Source organism: Bos indicus x Bos taurus, chromosome 9 (genome assembly GCF_003369695.1).
Source record: "Bos indicus x Bos taurus breed Angus x Brahman F1 hybrid chromosome 9, Bos_hybrid_MaternalHap_v2.0, whole genome shotgun sequence".
NCBI classification, from domain to species: Eukaryota; Metazoa; Chordata; class Mammalia; order Artiodactyla; family Bovidae; genus Bos; species Bos indicus x Bos taurus.
Window position 1 is genome coordinate 82,171,810 of NC_040084.1, and position 27,963 is coordinate 82,199,772.

A 27,963-nucleotide genomic window follows, 5' to 3' on the forward strand; every position below is an offset into this window, starting at 1 on the left:
GCCAGGCATTTTACTTGTTACTAGAGATATAGAAAAAAAAATAACAAAAGAGAGAAAAAAGGCTTTTATGTAGATAAATTCAACAGGGCTATATATAATGTTTTTTTAAGCTTATGGACTAAGATAATACTCACATATTTTTCTTGTTACCTGTGTACTGTATGTTTGAATTCTGGATTAACATTTATTTTTTAAAATAGTTACATTTTATATGCAAGATACTCAAATTTTAAGTTTTTTGTTTATTGCAATGAGTTAATGATCATTTAATTTCACAGTGAAAATTACCATAATTTGATTTTTTAAAAGGTCTATGTTCTCTGTTGTAAGTAACTAAATTTAATTCCAATTAGAAACATTTTTACGTTAGGACATACAGTAGATAGTTCTTTAAATTAGAGAGGGGGATGATGTATTTCATGTATGATTTATAAGAGTTCATGCAATAACTGACAGTGAGAGAAGCTGGATAGTTAAACATGAATGAGAAAGCAAAACATTTGGAAACGCTACTGGAGGCAAGCATGAGTCACCAAGAGATGAGTAAATTGCTCCATTGCTGCAGAGTGCAGCTGAGGTTGGTTGGCAAGGATTTGCAGTCAGTGATTCCATCATTGCTTAGTGAGTTTGGAATGAAAAGATGGTAGGTAGAATTGAAGGCCAAGGCAGGGTGTGATTCAAAGGTGTTAATGATACTAGAATTGATTTGGGCTACAAGACTATGGTTTTTCCAGTGGTCATGTATGTGTGTGGGAGTTGGGCTGTGAAGAAAGCTGAGTGCCAAAGAATTGATGCTTTTGAACTGTGGGGTTGGAGAAGACTCTTGAGAGTCCCTTGGACTGCAAGGAGATCCAACCAGTTCATTCTAAAGGAGATCAGCCTTGGGTGTTCTTTGGAAGGAATGATGCTAAAGCTGAAACTCCAGTACTTTGGCCACCGCATGCGAAGAGTTGACTCACTGGAAAAGACTGATGCTGGGAGGGATTGGGGGCAGGAGGAGAAGGGGACGACAGAGGATGAGATGGCTGGATGGCATCACTGACTCGATGGATGTGAGTTTGAGTGAACTCCGGGAGTTGGTGATGGACAGGGAGGCCTGGCGTGCTGCAATTCATGGGGTCACAAAAAGTCGGACATGACTGAGCGACTGAACTGAACTGAACCTCATGTTGAAGAAACCAAAAGGGTTTGGAGGCTCTAGATCAAGATAATGGGGGCAAGAAGTAGGAGCAAGAGCCTGAAGGTTTGAGTTACTGAAAGGTTTTTTTTGAATTTTTTTGAATTAAAAATTCAAATTTGAAAGATGTTTTAAGTTAGAATGAAGCCCAAGGTGGGGCCAGCCCCCAGTGTATGATAGAGATGCAATATAGGAGGTTTTAGAGATGAGATGGCATTTAGAAAGTCATAAGTATGTCTCTAGAAAGAAGTGACTGATGATAGCTGCAATTGGCCAAGAGCAGTCAAAGGGGAGCAGATAGGCATTTTGGTCATAGATACTAAGGCTGAGGCTAAGGGGGAAATGGCACAGACCTCCTTTATTCTTGTTCTTTGATTCTATAGTCCGTGATGGAAAGGATTGTAGGGGAGATGGTATTGTCATGGGAGCATCAGTATTCACTGAAAGAGGAAGGTTGAATTGCAGTTATGAACAAGATGTAGGGGAATGTGTTCATAAGTAAAACACAGCATCCACACTAACAGCTAAAAGGGAAAAAATAAATAAAAGATTAATAGAGGCTGTGTGCGTCTGTGGATGGTGGCCTGATCCACATTGCGAAAGTGGGGAAAGTGAACAGAGTGCTTACTCATTGGTAAATACGGACATCAGGAACCGAAGCGGTAGCCCAGATTGGAAGATGTTTTGAGAGTCATGTTAGCTCAGGGAAAAGGGATGAGATATTTGTAAAATTTTATTTCTAGCAAAGTCAGCAACATCAGCTACTTCCAGCATTCAAATTGTTGGGAGTGGAATCAAGGCAAAATTCTCACTTACATGCTGGGTTTGCACAGGACTAGTCTCTTCTGATAGCCATGTTGAGTTCCTGGTGAGAAGAGAGGAAGATAGGTAACAGTCTATTAAAAGTTAGCAACACTTAGAACAGACTTTTATTGCATTTTTTTAGAAAGTGTATGTTACTTTTAAAGAAATAGATTCAAGAATATTCTTCTCACTATTGGTTAACACATGGGGAAAAATAAAATTTCATATTTTTAGTGTTTTTAGAGGTATAGAAAAATCAGTTTCCTTCTGAAAAAAACAGAAAAAGTTTTATTTTTAAAGCTAAAAGTGAAATCACTCCTTTTTTTACAAACAATATGTCACTGGCAAGAAACAAAAAGAACAAAGGAAAAAAACTAGGCATAGTTGTTTTGTCGACCCCTCCCTACTCCTGCCAACATCAATGTATTCATAGGACTATAAACATCAAATATAGAACATGCAGATTCATTCTTGGGAAAGCTCTCCACTGAGTTAGTGTAGTTTGTTTCTGGCAGTCTTACTTCTTCGGATGAGACTTGGGACGTTGCCAATATGCTAAAAACGCAGCATCATTGCTATTTCTCTGACCTCAGCATCCTAAGTGGTTTTTTAGTTCTTGCCCAGTCTACATTGTTATCCCAGTAAGTTGAGTGCATTTAGATTGCGTTGTTCACTTTTAAGGTGACATTTGAACAAAATCTATTGTTTGGATGACTCATTTACCCTACTTATTCTTGACCCCTTGATGATTTTTTTAATGCTAATATTTTGGTTTCATGTTTTTCCATTAGAACTGAGAATGCTCTGAAGCTTGTCTTACTAATTTCATCCTACCTATAGAATTCAGTGTCTGAATTCTTGTTGAATATCATTGTTGAAATCACTGAAACTTAAAGCAAAACTGAGAGGTTGTTTTTCATTTTTTAAAAAACTATTAGAATGTCTTTAAGATTAGCCCTATGATAATGCAATGTACTTTTTACACTTTGCATCTGTCATTTGAGACTATTGACTATATATTTAAGAAGTAAATGTTGCTAATGAGAATCTTGTTCAACAGTGGTTTTTGTACTTGTGCGTGGCCTAAATAGTATTATTTAATTATTCTAGTCATGTGCCAAAGATCATATTGTTTCTTACGTAACCTTGATTTTCCTCCTTGTTCTAGCCTGTTTTCCTCTGCCTATAACTTACGCATATATGTAGTTAAGTTAAAAATATGATGTTGGGAGTATTTGGTAAAGAATTAGATAATACTGCTATCCCAAGTTATGAATTGACCAAAGAAATTTTTAGAAGATTTAAAATGAATATAGTTTTGTTTTTTGAAATAGAATTCAAGAGCTAAAAATGATCTCATGCCAGCTTACACAGGAGTTTTGGGGGTTTTGGTAGAGTGTTACTGCAGGCTGCCTTTTGTAATTCAGCAACACATTTTAAATAATTGATTTGTACTAGTTGGTAGGGACCAAGTCAAGAACTAATTACTTGTTATTATCCAAATAAGTTTTCATTATTATCTCACTGCTACTTAGTAGCAGCATAGTAGTGAAAGAAAACATAAGTACCCACTTGTCTATGTAGGTTCAATTTTAAAATGTTTTTCACAGTGACTCACCTTCGTTAGATTTCCAAAAATGACAGTTTGAATGAAAGTCCTTGTTTGAATAAGTGAGTTCTCACATAATTGTTACAAATCAATCCAGAAGGATTCCGGGGAGATGGTGGTAGCAGTGGCTTCAGAGTTTTTCAGCCTATTTGCCTCTACCATTTTCTTCCCATTAGTAAAGCAGTGACATAAAAAGAGACACAGCAGGTAGACAGCAGTACCAAACCTCTGGATAATATTTACAACAAAACTAGGTAGTGAGATATTCCCAAAATAAACCTAGGTGGTAACAAGCCATACCAGTCACAAAACTTGCAAGATATTGTTGGGGAGAAAAAAAAATTTACCTCTTCCTTTTCTAGATTCTTCTGGCTGATCTAATAATTAAATTGACACGAGATAGATTAACAGAAGAAAATCTAACGTTAATTTTGTGCATATGAGAGACTCAAAGAAGTGACCAAAGCATGCAGCTTCTGTACCTTTAAGACAAGCAAACACCAGCAAAATAACTTTGTGAAGAACTGATAATGCGAGGAAATTTAGGCTTGGGTACCATTTAGTGAAGCATCTAAGCAGATGGTTTACACAGCTTTCTTGGCCTTGAAGTCCCTCTTTCCATTGATAAGGATGTCTCTGTCCCTCCTGGTATAGGGAGACTACCTTTTACATGGGAGATGACTTCCCGCTTTCAGGGGCAAAGAGGAGGGTCAGAGTGTTCTAGCACTAGCTGTTTTCAAGTCACTTTAACAACTGATTGGTATGCCCCTTTGTCGTATTTGGGGTAATAGAACTCAGGAAAAAACTAGAAATAAAAGAAAAATAATTTTGAAAGTTAAAACTAATTAATTTCAGTCTTAAAAAACAGAGCACATAAATACCATAAAAAAAAAAATAGAAGGTGAATAAGAGGCGAACTTTAAAGCTCAAAGAAAAGTTAATAGAGACACAGAGGTAGAGAACAAATTTTAAGGATACCAAGGGGAAAGCAGTGGTGGAGGGGGTTGAATTGGGAGATTGATTGACACATATTGTTGATACTGTGTATAAAACATAACTAATGAGAATATACTGTATAGCAAAAAAAAAACTTCAAAGAGAAGTAAAGAAAGCAACATAAAGGATCAAGAGAAAATGACAAATATTGAAGACAGTCATAAAAAAAAAGAAAAAATGGAAAATATGGACAATATGAGTCCATGAAGAAAAAACCCAAAGTAGAACAAGCACTATTAATAAAAATGCCAGAAAATAAGGAAAACTAATCAATTCTACTTCCAAAATTATTTTATAGAGAAAAATCTTTCCATTCTCCAAAAAAAAGGAAAAAGTGAATCTCTATACTGAAAAAGTATATTATGCCTGAGCTCTCCAACACTATGGAATATCCTGGTATATACCTGGAATATACTTGTCTTTGAAGTAAAACAAAGTCTTTTTGGTCATTTAAACAAACAAACAAAAAACTGAATTAGAAAAGAAAGAAAATTAAATAACCATCAGACTTTTCGATACCAATACTTTATACAAATGAAAATGGAGGAACATGCTTAAGAAACTCAAGGGAAAAATATATGAGCCAAGGATTTTATATCTAGAAAAACCAACTTTCTAGTAACTAGCAAAGAACACAGGAAGTCTGTCATCAACATGTAAGAACTCAGGTAATATTGGCCCTATGAACACTTCTTGGGGAATTTTTGAGAGGCTAGACTTGAGATAACTTAAGTAACTAGAGAAATAACAACCTAGGGACTGATGGATTAACAACATTAAATACATTTTTACAGACAGCAAAGAGTCTGCCTGCAAAGCATGGGACCTGAGTTTGTTCCCTGGGTCAGGACGATCCCCTGGAGAAGGGAATGGCTACCCACTCCAGTATTCTTGCCTGGAGAATTCCACGGACTGAGGAGCCTGACGGGCTACAGTCTATAGGGTCATAAAGAATTGGACACGATTGAGCGATTAACATATACACAGCTTAGTAGAACTTAAACAGGACAACCAGGAAGAGGCCCCCTACAGGCCAAAGGTGGGACAGTTTGAGCTTCAGTAATGAAAATATAGTTAACCCTGGAACAGCTCAGGGATTCGGAGTACCAACCCTCCGAACAGTGGAAAATCCATTACAGTGGGTCCTCCTTATTCATAGTTTGTGTAGTGCTATCGTGCATATTCAGTGAAAAAAATAGTATACGAGTGGACCCACGTATTTCAAACCCATGTTGTGCAAGGGTCAACTGTAATTGACCCTTTCATCAATAGATGAAAACTCGTAAATATATTAATCTATGAATTCATAATGATATTTTGAAACAATTTAAAAATTGGTCATCTTTGGAAGATGATACAAAACCAGTCCATTACAGAGCAAAGTGGTCAATAAAAGAGAAAAATCAAACATGTAATCTTGCCTTTCTTGAACTGTACTACTGAGCAACTAAACAGATGGGGAGGATGTCTTTAATTTTTTAAACTATAAATGAATGATAGAATATCACCGTTTAAAAGTCCTCATTGGATGGATATAGGAATTTAGCATGAAAGGTGCTAGGAAGTACATGATAGATATGACCAGACATCACATGTCTCCTATAATCCTATGAAACACCACCAATAATCTTGCCAGAGGTGCAAACCTGAGTCTCATGTATTCTCTGGATCCCGCCGCCAATTTGAAGAAGTATGCTAAACTGCAACTAAAATGTGCAGCCAGCAAAATCTAGACAATAGAAAACGCTACTGGTCGAATTGCCTGGCTTTCCAACAGATAAGTTGTAAGAAAATAGACAGTATGAAGAAGAAATCTGGTAGATTAAAAGTGACTTTAAATATATCATATTTTTTTAAATGAGCTGAACTAAACTATAGGATCTAAGGACAGACACTGGAGTGATAAAACTACTTTTAAAACACAAGGAAATTACTGTTACAAAAATGAGGATGATGGTTTTATGGAGGAGGGGAGGGGTTATAACTGGAACAAGTCTTCTGGAATGTCCAACAAAGTTCAATTTCCTGACTTGATGGTATTTACCATATAATTTATTTTATTAAACCATATGTCTGCTGTATACAGTTTTATATATGTCTTTTATTTTGCCATAAAAAGGATTAAAAATAAATTGATCCAGTACCAGACATTTTAAGACTGATTATCTCTGGGTGATAGAGGAACCGGTAATTTTAATGTTTCTTTTTTCTCTTTCAGGTGTATTTTTTTCTAATTGTACTTCCACTGAACATTTCTTAAAAATGCAATTTAAAATTAGAAAGTGACATTTTAATATAAATTTTGTAAAAATCAGCCACAGGGTATCTTGGTAGGACTTTATTTAAATTAAAGGGCAAATTCAGAATATTATAATAGTTTAATCAATGGCTGTGACTTCTTTTTCTTACAAAACTTAAAACTGTTTAGTTTTTCTTAGAGATGACACAGTGCCAGTCTGGTGAACAGACGTAGGTTTGCAAGTTTTCCTGACCTTCTTGATCTGAATCCCTCTAAGCCTTAGTGTCACTTTCCTTTTGGGTCAAAAAAGTGGTGATGGTCTCATCACACTTGATAGTAAAAAGAAATTCAAGGAAAGCTGTTTGTAAGGTGAGACTTCTGTGCTGATACATCACCCTCATTACATCTACTGAGATCTACAAAATCTTTTGTTCTTTTTATTTCTTTGCTTAGAGCAATAAATGAAAACCAAGTCTTTCAGGAAATGCATGGATAAGTTAAAATGCTGCATAATTTGTGTAGTAATGAATGATCCTTTCAATTTCATCTTCACATCATATTATCAATAGCTGTTTTCTTAAAAAAGAACAACTCTCCATACTAGCATGGAGACGGAGTTGAGTTTGATGATATTGATTGTGTTAGGTGGGTGGTCCTCTATTTGACCTTTTTACCAACTGTTGCTCAAGCACCTTCAAACAGAGAAATTTTAGGTACTATCATTAGATAGCAAATTAGACCACATATATACAAATATATTTTAACCTTTTTTGGTGAGAAAATAGGCATAATTCATTTTCTTGGTTCTGTCTCAACTAAGGAATTACATTTCTGTGGGATGAATTGCTTTTCACTTTTTCTTTTAATATTGTATAAAGTTTATGGTGATAGCAAATTTAGTGCCCTTAGGTTATGAGGGCACTTTCTCCTCATTAGCATTCTTTATATGAGAATGCACTCATTTTTTCTAAAAATAAAATTTGAGCATTATCAGAAACCCCTTCTATAACTTTTTGGGAGGCAGGTAGTTGGTTTTTGTGTGTTTTTTGTGGGAGAGAGAAGGGTTTTCATTGGTTGTCTGGTTTTGCTTTCTTCTTCCATATCATGAATGTCTTTACCTAAAGAATGTGTGATGTGGAATGGGACTTGTACTTTTAAATGATATGTCATTTTTTCCCCATCAGGAGTTCACAATGAAACCCAAATAGAGATAAGCTAGAAGAACATTATGCTTAGTGAAAGAAGCCAGTCACAGAAAACCATATATTATATGATTCCATTTATAAGAAATGTCCAGAATAGACACATCCATAGAAACAGAAAGTAGATTAGCGGTTGCCAGGGGCTGAGGGGAGGAGATGGGGGTGGTAGTGGGGGTGGGAATGATTGCTAATGGGTACAGGCTTTCTTTCTTTTTGAGGTGATGATGCTATTCTAGAATTAGATAGTGATGATGGTTGCACACCACCATGAATATACCTAAGGGCCCTGTATTGTAGGCTGTCCTGGAGGAGGCACACTGGGAAAGTGGCCTGGTGCCCTGCCCACCTGGCCTTTCTCCCACCCGCCCACACAGGGTTGCCTGAGTTAGAGACCTGGATATGGCTTGAAAATCACTGATCCGAACAATATAAACTCTTTTATTGCCAGATGAAAATAGACCAAGTAAAAGCTGGAGGCCGTTACTTCCCTATCTCCTTGTATATTAACAATGTGTTAAGAGCAGACACAGAAATAAATTGGGTCATAAATGCTTATTCTTGCATGGGGCCTTCTTTTTGTATTTCTATCATGGAAAGCTCCTTTTTTTTTATTTTTACCAAAATATTCAGGATAAACATATCTATAAACTTAATGATCTGCGGCTGTGATACCCATTGCTGAAAGTCCAAATGTCCTTTATAGCAGAGATATATCCTTTTGGCTTTATTCTCAGGACCGTCTCTAAATATTGCCTTCTTTATTCCCAGCTGTGATCTGTGCCTCTCCCCTGTTCTGCCTGGTTAGAGATAAATACCCCTAAACCAGCATCTCATAGCAACCCTTTTTCCCTGTATAGAGTGCCTTGGATTCTTTCCCCCCCTCCCCCAATTAGTAGCTTATTGTTCTTGCCTGGAGAATCCCAGGGACAGGGGAGCCTGGTGGGCTGCCGTCTATGGGGTCGCACAGAGTCTGACACGACTGAAGCGACTTAGCAGCAGCAGCACCAGTAGCTTATTTTCTACACATCATATTTTGGGAGGGTCTGTATCTATATAATGCAGGTATTATATAGTTTCTTCTTTGTTACTCAGAAAAAGATTTGACATTGTGGGTCTGATAGCAAGGTCCAGTGATAACATGGGCTTTGCTTGCTATACATACTCTTTTAAATAAAGAGAAAACGGATGTATACACAGCTTGGGCTGATTTATGTTATCTCTCTGCTCTTCAAGGTTAGAGAATCAAGTAGTAGTAGTAGTAGTAGTTGTTTAGTCGCTAAGTCGTGTCAACTCCTGCGACCCCATGGACTGTAGCCCACCAGGCTCCTCTGTCCATGGGATTCTCCAGGCAAGAAAACAGGAGTGGGTTGCCATTACCTTCTCCATAGAGAATCAAAAATTCCCTTAATTGTTTACTAGAAGAAAACATATTTAGGTGTCATGAGAGCAAATAGAAAGTAACAAAACCATGTAAGGATTGACTCAATTCAGTTGTTTCAAAAAATAATACTTTGTTAAGCTTTTGTTTGCAAAACAAGTTTGTGTGAATCCAGGGCATGCTTGTCAGGAGGGAAAAGACAGACTGAGGAGGGTGCAAAGGCTGGGGGGAGTGGGTGGCAGGTAGGTCAGTCACCCTAAACGATTATATTAACTAATCATATTGAAATGCTTTTTTAAAAAGTCACATTTTATATCACCATTAGTAATTTAGTCCATGTCAAATGCATGCTCTGTGTGTGTGTGTATGTGTGTGTGTGTGTGTGTGTGTGTGTATGTGCGCTCCAGTCACTTAGTCATATCTGACACTTTGAGACCCCATGGACTGTAGCCTGCCAGGCTCCTGTATCCATGAAATTTTCCAGGCAAGAATACTGGAGTGGGCTGTGTTTCCTACTCCAGGGGATCTTCATGACCCAGGGATTGAACCCACATCTGCATTGCAGGCAGATTCTTTACCACTGTGCCACCTGGAAAGCCCCATGTCAAATAAGTATACGTTTATATGGATGGGAAAGAACAAAGAATCTGAGAGTATTCCTTGCAGTACAGAGAACCAACGTGGCCCTGGGCTTTCTGTCTTGTGTACTGTTTTCTCCTTTGCTAGACTACAATTTGTGCTGGCTTCTGTGAAGTCGGTACAGGATATATGTATATATATACATATATATATAGGTGAATTATGAGGATGTGTGTGCCTCATTACTTAGCTAAAATCATATAATATCGAGAATACATCATCACCAAGTGTTTAATAGCAGCAAATTGCAGCTTTTTTAGTGACAGGAATTAATGAATAACATTGCCAAAATTGATTTTAATGTATTGGGGGAATGATTTACTTATTGCTTATTCTCAACAGAAAATTAAAAATTATAAGCTGATTGCTGAAAATATTTAATGATGAGTCTTGATTGCCATGTGTTCTCATGACCTTGTGTGCTATTCCAAAAATACATAGAACTACTGAAAGTGTTGTCATTTAATGGCATCAATTTACATCTGCTCTAATTTGATTGTAGATAGTTGTCTCCTTCCATTTTAATGAGATAAGTGTAATTTTTTTCAACCTCATAGACAACATCTGGGGAAGATGTACGGGACTTCACAAAGGTGCTGAAGAATAAGTTCAGATCGAAGAAATACTTTGCCAAGCATCCTCGGCTTGGCTACCTGCCTGTCCAGACAGTTCTTGAAGGTGACAACTTAGAGACGTAAGTTTAATTTTACTATTAAACTTGTATCTGTATGTGCTCTTATACCTGATACTTTTATATTAGTGACAAAAGATAAATCTGATACCCAAAAAGAAGTTGTGTTTTGGTAAAATGTTTCATCTACAAGAAGGGCAAATAAACTTGGACTCAGTCTTGGCAACATGAATTTTGACTGTTTTTGACAGCACAGGTTTAATTTTGCATGTTTTCCTAAACTTTTGAAATATGTAATAATGTGTCCACCTTTGCACTGGTCATCTCTTTTACTCTTAAAAATACTTTAAGTAAATTGTTGCATTTATGCTCTTTCATTACTTTATTTTCCATTTTTCCCTCTTTGTGGGTTTTTTTTTTTTTACTATTTCTTATATGTTTTGCACTAATTTTACTTATTTTAATATGTTTATTAATAGTGTTTAATTCCTTGCTTCAGATATATATCTATATGAAATCTCATCAAAATCTCACATTGCGTTTCTAATTTCTTTTTTTCTTAAACATGGCAGCGAAATGAGATAGCTTTAAATAGAACCTGTAATAGACAAAGTTTTCTTAAAAGTATATCATTTGAGTTTACAAACATAAATGAAACAAAGTTTCAGATTGCAAAATTACTTTGGGATTATAAAATGAAGGATAATAGTTTATAGCCTGAAATGAAAAGAAATTTTAAAATGAACCAGAATAAATGCAAGAACAAAATTTAAATTACTAAGCAATTATATGTCAAGATCAAAATAAATATGATTTTAAATCTTTGAATTACTTTTTTTTTAAAATATCAGCATAAATATGCCTGCCAAGGCAATTTTCTTGTGCTTGAATCTTGGGGAAAATTAAGTTTTATTGCTAATCATCACCAGAGTGCCTAGTCATAAAGAATAGTGGAGTTCTAGTTACAGAAATATTCCTTCTCAAGTAACTACAGAAGAGAAGCTCTGAAGTGTGGAGTTTTCTACCTTATACAGTAAAGAAAACTGAAGTAAGAACTATAAAAATGTGTTGACATTTAACCTTCAAAGCTCGTAGTTAACTTCTTTGTGTATATATGGGAGATAATTAGAGAACAGTAGAAGTCCAGTGTATTATGACAGTCCATGTCTCAAAGATGTCAAAATAGAGGGATAGACTATTTAGTCGAATTTTTTTTATCCATATAAAACCCTTTGGACCAGGGGCTTTGCTACATTTATATGCAAATTTTTTTTTTTTTTTTTAGTTTGTTTAACTACTAAGAAAGAAAAGGAAGACTACAGACAAAGTAAAGTGGGTATTTTTATCCCTCCATAGGTAATATTATGGGTGTGCATGAAGAAGAAATACAGCATGGCTATATATGTAGATAGCTCCAAAAATACCACATACTCATTTAAAGCATACCAAACACTTCAAACTTTTTGATAACTTTGCTTGATATCAAATTCCATACAGTTAAGATATATGCCTCCCAGTCATTTTTTTCCACAGTACATTTTAGAAGAAATTTTATTGAAATGATTTTAAGTTAAGGCATACTATTGAAATACTTGTGATTCCCTGGTAGCTTGGCTGGTAAAGAATCTGCCTGCAACGCAGGAGACCCCAGTTCGATTCTTGGATCGGGAGGATCCACTGGAGAAGGGATAGGCTACCCACTCCAGGATACTTGGGCTTCCCTAGTGACTCAACTGGTAGAGAATCTGCCTGCAATACTTAAAATCTGTAAAGAAAGGTATATTTTTGATCCTGTCTGTGTTTTGCGCATAGACTTTTTTCCCTTTCTTTCAAAACGTATATAATACATTCTTATTTGTTTTAGTGTCTAATATATAGTTTAACTATACTGAATACCTAATAAAGATAAAATTTTGCCTATCTTGGTATCAGATCTAAATAACCTTTAGAGTAAGGGCCTGAAGCATAGAATTATCACACAGTGGTTTTATTTACAAGGTAATTTGATAGGTTTGAAATAGTGATGTGCTTTTGACTCTTTGGATAAACCATTGGCATTTTATGTTCCAAATAGCTACATCCCTTGTATGAGTCATGCAGATAGATAGATCTTTTAAATTGCTTTTAAGCAATTTTGATAATTTGCCTTTCACTGTCAAAATAATGACTGACGTTAATAATTCTGAGTGATTCAGTTAAAGGAAAAGAGAACAGAAAAGTGTGTGCCAAATAATTTTGTGCTATGATTTTTGGCTGTAACTCTGAAGATGCTTCATTTCATCAAAGATGAATGTACCAGCATTTTCAGTGAGAGGAAAATGAGGGAAAGAAAAGGAGTGTAAGATTAAATCAGATGTCATGAGATCCTTTTTTGAAAAAGATTTATGAGCTACTGGATACATTGGGCAGATTTTCTTCCTTTTTTAATCCTAGAATGTATTCTTGGAGTTGGTATAGTTCATTTTTCTACTGAGCCCTTTCTAGTACAGGGCCACTTAATCTTCTGGTGTAACAATTTATGTGAATAGGTAGTAAAAATTTTGATTTCATTTATTCTCCTATTTGTGGGAGGAGAACATTGGAGAAAAACCAGTGAAGTGGTAAATGTGTTGAAGTTATTTATGAAGCTGATTAGAGTTTCCTTTTGCTTCTTTCTCTTTCATCCCTGCAAAATGTAATGTCTTATCCCCTATACATGCATGCATGGAGGGGATTTATGGGAAAATTAGTTGTTATTAAAAGGAGGTAAACAAACCCATGCTTCGGTTTATTCAATTAATTTTATAACTATGCAAGATTTTTTCACAAAAATAAATCAAAATAAATGAGTAGAGCTTGATGAAAGAGTTATTACCATTGAAAATATACCTGAAAAACAAGCTCAAAGGGTGACAAAGTAATTTGAGAATTGAGTGAGATTTATTGGCTAAAAACGTAGCTTAGTTTCCCTGAAAATTAAAAGGAATAAAATAGGCACCTCTCCCTGGTATTGGTTGGGCTTCCATTTGCCTGCAATGCAGAAAACCCGGGTTGGATCCCTGGGTTGGGAAGATCCCCTGGAGAAGGAAACGGCAACCCACTCTGGTATTTTTGCCTGGGAAATCCCATGGACAGAGGAACCTGGTGGGCTACAGTGCATGGGGTCTCAGTAGTCAGACACAACTTAACGAATAAACAACCACACTACCACGTGTATTGGTTAAGGTGGAATAGATGAGTTTCTTGGTTTTTTAAGTTCTTACGGTAGCAAGAACCATCTCATAGTAAATGGAATTATGGTTGTGGGAGCATTGGACCGGGAAGTGACAGTTCATCCCCAGACTAAAAGATGAATAGGGCCCAAAACTCAGTGTTTGCTACCCGGGGAGGAGAGGGAGAGTTTCCCAGCAAGGCAAACATTTTCAAAAGCCGAAAGACAACCCTGTTTTGGAAACTGGAATGGGAAGTTGAGAATCATGACGAGAAATGGGAGTGGAAAGGAAAGCAGGACGCAGATCATGATCAGCCTTGTAAAGCAGGTGAAGATGTTTGTAGTCTTCAAGAGCAGGAGGGAGGGGGCATTGAAGCTTTATCTGTTAGAGCCGCTGGGACCCCTGCTCTGCGACAAATGGACTTCAGAAGGCAAACAGACGGAAGTGTGAGAAGTCTGCTGAGAATTTAAGGCACTGAAAAGTCTCTAAAATCTTCAAAGAAAGTCTGGATTATATTTCCTATAACATTAAGTATATTTAGTAGAGTCTTGCATATTAGTGTGTGATTAGCCAAAACACCCTGTTCAGACACCACTCTGGAACGCAGTTGAGAGGCAGCATTATGAAGTCTGGGCTAACACAGGCTAACAACTCAGGGAGAATATTGCCCAGTTTTCTTTTTCTGGAATTAAATGAAAAAGCTTATCAGTTAATATATTCTCTACAAATCAAAGTACTTTGAAGTCAATAAAGCCTAAAGTTTTTTTTTTTAATCTTTTTCTTTTCTCAGAAATTTTCATAATACATAAAGAGGCTTTCTTTTGACACTCTTCAGTTCAGCTTTTTGCCTCTGCCATTCTTATCTTAGTTCAGTGAATCACTATTGTACTAACTGAATTAACTTTACGGGAACCAGTCAAGCAGTTTCACAAAGCTTTTCTGAGTTCAATTAAGATTTAAAAAAAATATATATATATACATGTATTTTTCTTATATTTAAAGCTCACAGCAAATGTTGTGGTATACTTGAATTTTAGAAATGATCTCTGGGGCAGTTCCTATGTTTTTCAGAAAGTGTTGAAAGTGTTAGTCTCTCAATCATATCTCACTCTTTATGATCCCATGGACAACAGCCTGCCAAGCTCCTCTGTCCTTGGAATTCTCCAGGCAAGAATACTGGAATGAGTAACCTTTCCCTTCTCCAGGGGATCTTCCAACCCAGGGATTGAACCCAGGTCTGCTGCATTGCAGGCAGATTCTCTACCATCTGAGCCACCAGGGAAAGTGTATAGAAAATCATTTATCTGACACTTAACATCTGTATTTCAGAGTTAATGAAAAGTAGTGATAAGAAAAGACTTGAATAATGCTGTTTTGTTTCATTGTTGTGTCTGTTTTACACGAGTAATTAAGTCTATGTATAGTATAAATGTCTGACAAACACAGACCAGATAAATGCCTTTTTTTGAAACAAGTCCAAAGAATCTCAGTTTTCCACACCAATAAGATGACTTTCCGTCATCTTTTAATCTTCGCTTTGCAGACATCAACTTTTGCTTCTCAGTGGGAGATAATGAGATCATTAACTTTTTCTTAAGTATGTATATATATTAGAAATAGGAGAATCAAATAGATCTAGAATAAATTTTCCTTCTTTGTTTCAACCAGCATTAGCTTTTGCAGGAGACTTTTTTAATTAGACAACTAATTTTCTTTAGGCTTTTAAATTTCCACATTCATCAGTATTCCCCCACACCTTCCCACACCCCCAATAAAAAAGGGTTAGGGTTAGAACTAACTTTTAATTAGGATCATTTGTTTTCAAACGCTATTTCTTACAGACTTGGGGTTTTCTAGGCAGTGCTGTGAGACTGGAGTGTATCTCCAGGGCTAGGAATGATATTGAATAATCAAGTTCCAATCTCAAGTTCTGATTCTAGTAGACAGTGTTCCTTTTATCAGTTTCTTAGATAGAACTTCTGGATAAAATTTTGTTTGATAAAAGTGTATCATGATCTAGCAACGTTGCTTTCAAGTTATGGATAATTGAGAATTTTGGCCAGGTATAGAGGAGAACATCTAGGCTGCATCTTTTTTCAGTGTATCTGTGAGGTTGAGGTACTCTGTGTACACCTTTATTTGGATTTTATTTAAAATTGGGCAAAGGGGACTTTCCTGGCAGTTCAGTGGTTAAGACTTCGAGTGGCCAATGCAAGTGACACAGGTTCCATTCCCGGTCAGGGAACTAAGATCCTACATGCCATGCGCTGCAGCCAGGAAAATATGTTTTAAAAAATAATAAATAAAATTGAGCAAAGATTCAGAACATTCTCATTTTATTGCAACTCTGCCAGCAGTATATAATGTAGTCCTTGGTATTTAACTTTTCCTTTCTGATCAAGTTTCTTCTACAGGAAAAACAAAAATATGATTGCACCTCTGTCCAGTACATTATGAAACATTACTTTTTAAATTATCCCATAATTTTGAGCTATTTTAGAGCATTCTCTTTCTTTTTCCAATCAGACTATTTAAATGTGTTTGCTGTCTATAACAAATATCCTATAATATCTGTGGAAAGGCCCCTGCAGGCACTTGAATACATAGCATCTTTTCTAGAATAAACAGTCATTTCTGTTTGTTTTGACTTCTTTCATGGTGGACCTCAGGGCAACCAAATGCAGGCGTGGGAGATGATTGAGAATGTATCCCACGCCCCACCCTCTGACTGACTGCTTTTGTCTTAAATTGCTCTAAAGTGTTTTTTCTATGACTTTTGTCTCCCTCTGCCCTCTTTGCAGTCCTATCACACTCATCAGTATGTGGCCGGAGCACTATGAGTGAGTATCCACAGCTCCATATGCACAAGATGGATGTTCTAATCAGTTTTACTAGCATGGGGTGATTTCTAAACTCTTATCCTAAAATAATAGTTCTGCCTCCTGGGTAACAATCCTAGTGGTTTGTTTGCATGTCAAATTCATTATTTAACTAAGCTAACATTCCTAATAGTAATATCTGTCAATATTTGGGCATAAAACTGTTTCTTTGCTTTCTCTCTTCCAGCCCTTCGCAGTCTCCTCAGCTGTTTCATGATGATACCCATTCAAGAATAGAACAGTATGCTACACGGTAAGAAACTTTGCTGGGATCCCTCCACTGCACTGCCACCCAGAATGTATCTCTTTCTGTATTATCTTATATCATTCACATGCCTTGATTTAAGAGATACAGTTTTACAGGAGTGGTGATTCTGTTATATTTGAAATCTGGGCTTTCATCTTTCTATACTGTAATTTGCACTTTACCAAACACTTGCAATATATTCTACTGAGTAAATCTCCATGGGATGTGATTAGTGAGCTCATGAGAATGCAAAGACTGTACAAATAGGATTTAGATAATGTAACCCAGTTTCAATGAATGAAAGTATTCTCAGGAAATGGTGTACATATGAATTACAATATGTAATTAAATGTATGCTAATACTTTACAATAGAGGTTTATTTTGGAGTTCCCAAATAATATAAAAGTATAAGCTGGTCTTACTGGGTTGTACAAACTTTTATACAACCAAATATGTACCAGGCATTGACAGTGTAGTAACTGGCTATGCTTTACAAGGTTATAGTTCAACCTGTGGTTGCTGAGGGGAAGGATGATGGGATGGGACAGTCAGAGAATTTAGGATAAACATGTACACACTACTGTATTTAAAATGGATAACCAACAAGGACCTCCTGTATAGCACAGGGAACTCGACTCAATGTTACGTGGCAGCCGGGATGGGAGGAGAGTTTGGAGGAGGATGGATACATGTATATGTATGGCTGAGTCCCTTTGCTGTCCACCTGAAGCTATCACAATATTGTTAATCAGCCATACTTCAAAATAAAATGAAAAGTTTTTTTAAAAGGTACGAAAAATCTTAAGGACAAATATAATACCTGAAAAAATAAATAATAAAAGGCTATAGTTCAAGCAACATAATAAAAACAGTAACATTTGAGCTGAGTCTAGGCCAAGTAGAAATTTCAGGAAAAAGTGGAAAAACATGCTTTAAAGTATTGAGCTCAGAAAGAATACAGTTTATTTAAATAATTGCAAGTAGAGAAAGGGGAAAGGACAAGACAGAGTGAAGGGACAGAAGCTGAAGTCCAGTAATGTGGGGCCCACTCGCTAAGGATGGGCTTCCCTGATAGCTCAGTTGGTAAAGAATCCACCTGCAATGCAGGAGACCCTGGTTCGATTCCTGGGTCAGGAAGATCCACTGGAGAAGGGACAGGCTACCCACTCTAGTATTCCTGAGCTTCCCTTGTGGCTCAGCTGGTAAAGAGTCTGCCTGCAATGCGGGAGACCTGGGTACGATCCCTGGGTTGGGAGGATCCACTGGAGAAGGGAAAGGCTACCCACTCCAGAATTCTGGCCTGGAGAATTCCATGGACTGTATAGTCCATGGGGTTGCAGAGAGTTGGACAGGACTGAGTGACTTTCACTTTCACTTGCTAAGGAGTAAGATTTCTGTCCTTTGGTAAAGAGGCATTATGGAGAATCTTTAAACATGAGAGGGAGAGGGACATAACCAGATGTGTGAGCAAGTAAAGACTAACTTAAGAGTCTGAGAAATCAACTAGGAATCTAGGCCCACTAGGAAACTACATAACATGTGTAAAATAAAAGTCTTTAGTCCTTATTGCGGTGGTGATAGAAACAGAACTCAACGTTAGAGGTTGTTTTCATTTCAAAGTCTTGTTAGGGAGTTTGAGCTGTTCTGGATTTTGTGGGCATTAGGACAGTTTAAGAAACACTGAGGCTGTACCAGTCAACTATACCCTATGCGGCCACATTCTCTAACCTCTTTATTTTCATTTTACAGGCTGGCCCAAATGGAAAGGACTAATGGATCTTTCCTCACTGATAGCAGCTCTACCACAGGAAGTGTGTAAGTAAATCATGAAATTAGTGCTGCCTTGGAAAGCTGGTTCTTATATTATGGCTGTCAGAAGTAATCTTCATTGACTGTGGCTCTGAATTTTGATCCAAATCAAAATTGATAAGTGTGGTTATAAAAATGTCTACATAGATTTTATGGTTTCAAGCCATGATAGTATAAATTGGATATGTTTATTTATTTAGTTTCATATAAGTTACTGAAGAAAATCCTATATTTGGCTACTCATCTGCCCTAGGAAAACCATATTGATTTATTTATAAATACAGGTATAGATATTCATTCCATTTATCTGATATTTCTTGTTAATTTAACAGATGTAATTCTATAGAATATATGTCATTCTGTAAAATTCTTTTCCTTCTGTGTGCTCATATTTTCTCCATAATCTCTGCCATTTAATAGTTATGACCTACACAGGCTTGGACATCTACTCCTTACCCTTCACTGGAAGGTGTTAACTCCTCTGCCAATCATTTGATTTTATTAGCAACTAGGAAAAGCCTCATTAAGTTTAGAATGCTGTTTAAAACCCTTTCTTGGCAGATATTTCATCTCTGATTATTCACTGTCCTGTGCCATCTTGCTTTTGTTGCTTTCCCCACCCTCCACCACCTTGGAATTAACACCTTCAGTTCTGAATGGTGTCTATGATTTCAATAGTGTCGAGTTCAGTTGACTCACCCAGTCATTGTGGTTTGGATCTGGTGGGAAGCTCTAAGGTTGCCAGGAAAGTTGTCGAACTTGGTTCTTAGGTATTTTATACTAAAAAACATTGTAGAGACAGCCAAGTTGAAATACCTAAGGTACTCTCACATGAAATGTCTTCTGGTCAATATTTTTTAAAAATTGTTTTACTATCATTAAGCTTATAAATAAAAGATCTCAGGAGATTTTTCAATTTCAAAAAATAGCAAGTTAGTTCTTTATAACAATACAGTAGTGACTTATACATTATTATTAATGTACTGTGTGTTTGGAACAATTCCCAAAACAAGGTAATAGCATATTCATAATGCTTGTTTCATATTTAAACTCCTAGTATGTCTTTCTTATAAAGCAGTTAAGTATCTTGAATATCCTAAATCAACATATTTTTCCATCAAGGTTGAGAAATAGCTAAAGAATTAAACAAAACTTAAAACAACTAATTAAAACCAAACTTAAATTCTTTAAATGTGTTTGTCACACCTTGTGATCCAAGTAAAGGCAATAATCAAATGTAGTAAATTAGAAAAGGCACTATTGACTTTTAAATTTAGCACTAATGTCTGAGAAATGACAAAAAATATGACTAACAGCTGAATACATTTTAATATACCGTCAAGAGATATATTAACTCATTCTTCCATCCAAAAAAATACTTACTGCATGCTTACGTTGCGGTGGTATGCTGGAGGCAGTTGTGAGAGCTGGTTGTTAAATGTTCAAGAAGTTTGTAAGCTGCTTGTTAAACAAAGACATTATTAAAATTCATTTGTATATACCTATGGACTGTAGCCCGCCAGGCTTCTCTGTCCATGGAATTCTCCAGGCAAGAATACTGGAGTGGATTGCCATGCCCTCCTCCAGGGGATCTTCCCAACCCAAGAACTGAACCCGTGTCCTTACACCTCCTGCATTGGCTAGCAGGCTCTTTACCACTAGTGCCACCTGGGAAGCCCATGTATGTACTTGCAAACCAACAGATTAGATTAAAATAATAACAAAAGTAATACTCAGAACTTATCACATCATAGTTATTTTACCTCATTTTCCTATTACCTGTGCTCTTGGGGAGTCAAGTGGTGTGCAACTGTGTATCTTTTTTCAGCTCTACATTCAGTGAAGTCATTATTTTAAATTGGCCATACTGAAAGTATTTAAACCATAAAAATTAAAAATGCTACAAAGCAGGGCCTTTTTCTTTATTTATCTTGTAGAGAACCTGCTGGTGAACACTCAGCTGCACACCCCTGACATGTGCCCAGCCCTGTAAAGGTCCATGCTGTCTTCAGGAATCTTATGGGCTAGCAGGGAGATGGATAAGTGTTCAGAAACATGGTGAGGGCATTTAAAGTAGATAGAATAATAGGCCCCCAAAGAAATCCACGTCCTAATCCCTGACACCTATGACTGTGACTTTACATGGCAAGAGGGACTTTGCACAAGTGACTAAATTAAGGATTTTGAGATGGGGAGATTAGCCTGGGTTATCTGGGTGGGCCCAGTGTAGCCGCAAGGATCTTCGTAAGAAGGAGGAGAATCAGAGTTTGGGATAGGAGGGGTAACCAGGGGAGCAGAGGTGAGATACAAAGAGATTTTACAGGTGCTACACTGCTGGCTTTGAAAGTGAAGGAATGTGATGGCCTCGAGGTACTGGAAAAGGCAAGGAAGCAAATTTTCCCTTTTGTGGGAGATTAAATTAATAGTGTAAGAATGTATAAATCACTGAAGAGAAATTGTTGTCTAGTTACTGATACATTAATATTTTAATGGATATTTTAAGAAGTCTTACTTTGATCAAGCCAATCTGGAAGTCCATTGCTCTTCCACACTTTAAGCTATGGAGTATTTTGAGGGTCTTTTCCTGTGAACATGCAGGGATCATTCAAGTGAGAACGTTAACAAGGACTCAACCTTCGAAGTCCTACTTTGGACCTAAAGTCCGGTGGTTTGACAAAATTCATTGCTGTTGTTTAGTCACTAAGTCATGTTCAAATCTTTTGCAACCCCATGAACTGTAGCCCACCAGGCTTCTCTGTCCATGGGATTTCCCAGGCAAGAACACTGGAGCGGATTGCCTTTTCCTTCTCCAGGGGATCTTCGCAATCCATCCATCGAACCTGCGTCTCCTGAATTACAGGCGGATTCTTTACAACTTTGCCACCAGGGAAGCCCCAAATATTTTCATTTTAATTGGCATTATTGACTTGACAAAGTGAATAAGTATTACGATATTATATATCTTTTCTCCCAATGGATAACTCGCCCCAATAAGGGTAACTATTCCCTCCTTTGAATTGACAGCGCTCCTCATGAGAGCAGAGCTAAGAATGAAACTTACTATTTTCCTGGCTCTCCTGCTAAGTTTCCCATCTAATAATTTAGCATCTTGAGTCACAGGATACAGTAATAAATGTTTGCTGCCCTTAACAAGACACAGTGTTGTTCTTTCTTTGCTTTTAGCTTGGATCAGGCTTATCTGTTTCTTACAGGACCTATTATAATAGCAGGAAGTATATGTGCAATAGGAGCTTCGCAGGTGGCGCTAGTGGTAAAAAACCTGCCTGCCAATGCAAGAGACTTAAGAGATGCAGATTCAATCCCTGGGTCAGAAACATCCCCTGGAAGAGGGCATGGCAACCCACTCTAGTATTCTTGCCTGAAGAATCCGACAGAGGAGCTTGGCAGGCTACAGTCCATAGGATCACAAAGAGTTGGGCACAACTGATGCTACTTAGCACACACACATGTGTGCAATGTACTCTCAGTACCCTGGCCTTTTCCTGGAAGTTTCTTAAGGCTCTGGCATTGGTAGGATCCTGATACAATCCCCCAAGACAACAGATGACAGTATTCAGTGCCACCTAACAGTATTGCCAACTTCTGAATGAGGGATCAGTGGCTTTTTAAGGCAGGGTTGGCTCTTCTACTTCACTCTCAGATTTGTCTTGAGGCAACCAACATCAGTATTAACAATTTAAATCCCAAGGTACTAGTAATTTTTATTGTTGTTGGGAAGGGTTAAGAAAACAAGTCAGAGTGCCTTAAGCCAAAAATTGTATGTTAGCAAACTTCCACAATAATTTTTGGAATTTTTTCTCTCTCTTGAATTCTCCACCTTACTCCTAGGCCCTCTTGAGTTGAGGTTTTTGTTATTCCAAGCAAGGGTAAAGAAATATTAGTAAATATCTCTTGAAAATAATGGTGATGGTGCAAAAACAACCACCATCTCCTCCTTGATTTAGAGACTCCTAAGAGCCAGGCAGGGCTTCCCTGGTGACTCAGTGGTAAAGAATCTGCCTGCATTGCAGGAAATGCAGGAGACATGGGTTTGATCCCTAGGTTGGGAAGATCCCCTGAAGGAGGAAATGGCAACCTACTCCAGTATTCTTGCCTAGAATCTCCCCATGGACAGAGGAGCCTGGTGGGCTACAGTCCATAATGTCTCAAACAGTTGGACACAATTGAAGCAACTGAGCATGCACGCATGCAAGAGCCAGGCAGGCGCTGTTCTAAGCACTGTGCCCACTGGTGCTTATTTGGTTGTCCATGATGCTCTTGTTCTCATTACACCACTTTATAGAGGAAGCAATCAGGACCCCACAAGGTGAAGGAGGTTGCCCAGGATTTTGTAGTCAGTGGTGGAGCTGGGATTCAGACTGAGGCATCCTGGCTCCAGGCACAGGCACCCCTGACCATGCCTGACTGCCTCACTTTGCTGCCTCAACTGGTGTGGGAAGGGAGGGCTTCCTGCAGTGGGGGAGGTGGGAGGGTCAGAGCATCCACACATCCTTCCAGTCCCTTCTGTCCTCGTTCTGCTTCTGCTCATGTGCATCTGTGCTCCAGCTTCACAGTCTGGACCCAAGGAGAAGATTTTGTAATTCAACATCTGCTGTGCCCAACCTCCCAAATTTGGTTTTTAGGTGGTCTCAGCTGTCAACAGTAAAAGAAAGCCCCTGCCTTGAGGTACAAATTTTGAGACTTGAGCTTGTAATTCTAAGTTACCCCTGGCCCTTTTAGTCATTTGTATCCTATCCTGCAATTTGAGCCATTCTCTGTCCCTCAAATTGGTCTATGGAACCAGTTCCCTGGCTCCTCACAGCATTCATCTTCTGTGAAAGTGTTAGTCACTCAGTTGTGTCTGACTCTTTGCGACCCCATGGACTGTAGACGGCCAGGCCTCTCTGTCCGTGGAATTCTCCAGGCAAGAATACTAGAGCGGGTTTCCATGTCCTCTTCCCGGGGATCTTCCCAACACAGGGATCAAACCGGCGTCTCCTACGTCTCCTGCATTGGCGGGTGGGTTCTTTATCATAGTGCCACCTGGTGAAGCTGGCTAAGTGTTAAGAGTTGTTGACCCTTCATGCATCACGGGCTGCTACTTCTTCAGCCTAGACCTCAATCAATCTCATGGCGTTTTACCTCACATAAACCTAATCCACAGTACTCCCTTTTCTTCTGAAAGTCTAACTTGGAAATCGTAAAGGCATTCATTTTGAAGATACTAATTTTCTTTCAGGGCTTCCTGAGTAGCTCAGTTGGTAAAGCATCTGCCTGCAATGTGGGAGCCCTGGGTTCAATTCCTGGGTTGGGAAGTTCCCCTGGAGAAGGAAATGGCAACCCACTCCAGTATTCTTGCCTGGAGAATCCCATGGACAGAGGAGCCTGGCGGGCTATGGTTCTTGGGATTGCAAGTCAGATATGACTTAATTTTCTTTCATTTCAAAGAATGAACCGGGCCTGTCTCAAAAAGAGGATAGTCCTGGGAAATCTGAGTAGCTGAAACCCAAGGACATTTCCTTAGGCCGTTGGCATCAGGGTATCTCACTCCACCTCCCCTCTTGAGTGACCTTGTTGTATGTGGAAGGATCAAATTGGGGCACAGGCATGATTTGCACTGGCGTCGCTGTTTGCAACTCTGGAGCCTGGAACAAAACAAATCCTTAAAGGAAGGAAATTATTGTTATTTTTGTTTATGTCTTACTTGCAAAAGGTCATTCAATGAATCACAGTTCTTTTGTCATTGGATAAGTACTAATTTTGTAATCTAGACAGTGTTTACTATGTAAGACTTAAATACAGTGTAATGGTGTTCTGTCTAATTGTGTTTCATTGGTACAGTCCCACATGTTGGTGGCATTTTCTCTTTTAGCACTGGGCACACTATTGATGTTGAATGACTTTAATCTAGTACCTCATGACTGTATAATTAAGAACTCAACTATATCTATTTTTATATTTAACTTTTAGGACTAATAGTCTGTGAAAACCACTTAAGACTAAAATTATATGTTATATATGAATGATATTTAAATTCTTAGTTTTGGGGAAAAATGTCTTAATTTTCTTCCAGACACCTTATTAAAGAATGTAATGATAGAGATGATGATGGTAATTATATTTTTAAAATAATAATATTATGTTAAAGCCCCATACACTTCCCCCCAAAAATGAATCTATATAAATGTTGACAGCAAGATGCATCTCAGGTCAAATTTTAACTCTTAGCTGTTTGTATTTGTTTCACTGTGGATAGTCCCCAGATATCTAAAACAGATATTTAGTTGGTGTTAATATCCAGCGTTAAGTATAATTCCTGAGGTCAGGTGCCTGAAGGCATAAGTGCTCCAAGGACATAAATGGATTAATGTCAGGGAATATGGGAGAGGCACCATGTGAGGGTCTGTGATCCATTCATAGGTCTGCCTGGGAGCTTATAGGGGCCAGGCTTTCCTCTAACTCATCTTATCCTTATAGAATTTTTTTTTTTTAACTTTTACTCTGGTCTTCCATTTTCTTTTAGGTGAGCTACTCATAGGAATTATATAATTAATTGTTTTTTAAACCAATGTGAGCATCAGTTATCGATCTTATTTATTACGATCCCTGAGATTACCACCTACTTTGGTTCTGTTTTGCATTATTGTTACTCTTTCTTTCTTTTGCATTGTGGACAAAGTGCTTTGCTGTACATTTACATAACCTGGCTGGTCAGAAGAATGGCTAGGTTAGAACTATAGGCATTGACCAGTATCTTTGGACATTAAACATTATGGAGAGTAGGAGGCTAAACCTTTTTCCTTCTTTGTAAATGATTTATTGTTTTGTTTTGATTTCTGGCTGATTGCTTGTGATGCTTCATTCTGATGAGAGAAAATTTTCACTGGGATATATATGAGTATTTTCTTTTGTTACTACTTCTTTTTTTGCATACTCAGTCTTTTTGGTTTCTATACTCATCTTTTTTGGCCTAAAAAATATTTTAAATGTTCTGCTTTACTCTTACTTTTTAGTTATTTTATGATTTGTTTTATACACACTGCATCCTTCTAATTTGTCCATTTGTTCTGTGCATATATCGGATCTGTACTTTATAATCCCCTCTTGTTTCGGTCTTTCTCTTCCCTTAAATTGGGTAGAGTGACTGCAAGCATTACTGAATTAGTCTTGTCATCCTTAGCAGCTAAGTGGTGTCCCTGTGGTGTTGGCCCATTAGCCGCATAGCCTCTGCTCCTTCATAATACAGTCAGGTTTGGGATATAATAATAAATTACCCATTTATTCCCTATCAAGAAAATACCCTCTCCCTCCTCAAAATGCACATGCACATACCTCCTTGCCACGTTTCAGCTTGACTTTGCTACATGGGCCTCCTAAGAGCTTGGGTTCTGCTTTCAAACACTGTGCCCTGCAGCAGTGCAGGAGCCATTCTCCCCTCTTATCCTCGTCCTTCTAAATTTAGGAGCAAGTGGGAGATTCTTCTCAAGGCTCCCTTATTTATTTCACAGTGATACCGCCTTTTTGCAAGACTGGTCATCAAACGATGATGCTATAGCTTATTTCAATCCTTCCCATCTGTGTTTCTTATTTCCAGTTTACTCCTTTTTTATTCATTTGATAATAGAAGGAAGGTGAGTTAGGGAAGTTTACTGATAAAGGAGCTATGTAAACTAACAAGGGACTCATTTGAACCTTTGCTTTGGCTGTTTTGCAGCCCTAACCTTCATTATTTTCATTTGCTTCTTTATATCACTCTGATCTCAATGATCAGGACACAACTTTTCTAAGAATGCACTACCTCTCAGATGCAATTTCATGTCCTCTCTTTATCAGAGTAAACTGTGATAACACAAGGTTAGATTTTCAAGCGAGACTCAGAGTCACAGATCTTACCCAGTATCAAGCATGTTCATCAGCTCCAGGGCATAAGCAAAAGGTCCAGGGCTGCCCGTGCCACTCACCTGGTTCCTTCTGACTGTGATAGGATATGCCCTGACCCCAGGGTAACAGACAAGCTCTTTAAGGAATATTTACAGTCACATCATTACACAGGAGGGAGCTGGTTCAGGCATGGGATAGCTCCATTTTACACTCTGATTGCTACATAACTTACAAGATGTTTTTCTGAAGCCCTACCCTGTATATGCTTCCCAGGTGACACTGGTGGTAAAGACCTGCCTGAAAATACGGGAGACATAAGACGTGCAGGTTCGATCCCGGGGTTGCAAAGATTCCCTGGAGGAGGGCATGGCAATCCACTCCAGTATTCTTGCCTGGAGAATAATCCCATGGACAGAGGAGCCTGGCAGGCTACAGTCCATAGGATCACAGACAGTCACACACGACTAAGGCGACAGCACCCATGCATGCACTGAATACATCCATAGATTCCAGGATTTGTTTACCAAAAGCCATAAAAAATAGATCAGGTACAATCTGCCCAAGGTATTCTGTAGCAGGACTCTCCTGCTAGCATTAACCAGGAAATCCATCATTTGCATATTTACAAGGAGATCTGACTGGATCTCTGGGCTTCCCTGGTGGCTCAGATGGTAAAGAATCTGCCTGCAATGCTGAAGACCCAGGTTCAATCCCTGGGTCAGGAAAATCCCTGGAGAAGGAAATGGCAACCCACTCCAGTATTCTTGCCTGGAGAATTCTGTGGACAGAGGAACCTGGAGTTGCCATAGTCCATGAGGTTGCAAGGATGACACCACCCTTATGGCAGAATGTGAAGAGGAACTCAAAAGCCTCTTGATGAAAGTGAAAGTGGAGAGTGAAAAAGTTGGCTTAAAGCTCAACATTCAGAAAACGAAGATCATGGCATCCAGTCCCATCACTTCATGGGAAATAGATGGGGAAACAGTGGAAACAGTGTCAGACTTTATTTTGGGGGCTCCAAAATCACTGCAGATGGTGACTGCAGCCATGAAATTAAAAGATGCTTACTCCTTGGAAGGAAAGTTATGACCAACCTAGATAGCATATTCAAAAGCAGAGACATTACTTTGCCAACAAAGGTCCGTCTAGTCAAGGCTATGGTTTTTCCTGTGGTCATGTATGGATGTGAGAGTTGGACTGTGAAGAAGGCTAAGCGCCGAAGAATTGATGCTTTTGAACTGTGGTGTTGGAGAAGACTCTTGAGAGTCCCTTGGACTGCA

At 38.0% G+C, this 27,963-nt stretch overlaps 1 protein-coding gene across 1 annotated transcript in view; it reads left to right on the forward strand.

Annotated features, from left to right (window-relative positions):
• Nucleotides 1-27,963, forward strand: part of UTRN (utrophin) — a 557,360-nt gene that overhangs the window by 510,737 nt on the left and 18,660 nt on the right. The window contains 4 exon segments of the mRNA XM_027551766.1: nucleotides 10,602-10,738; nucleotides 16,668-16,706; nucleotides 16,933-16,998; nucleotides 18,743-18,808. Coding sequence (XP_027407567.1) covers nucleotides 10,602-10,738; nucleotides 16,668-16,706; nucleotides 16,933-16,998; nucleotides 18,743-18,808 — 308 coding nt within the window.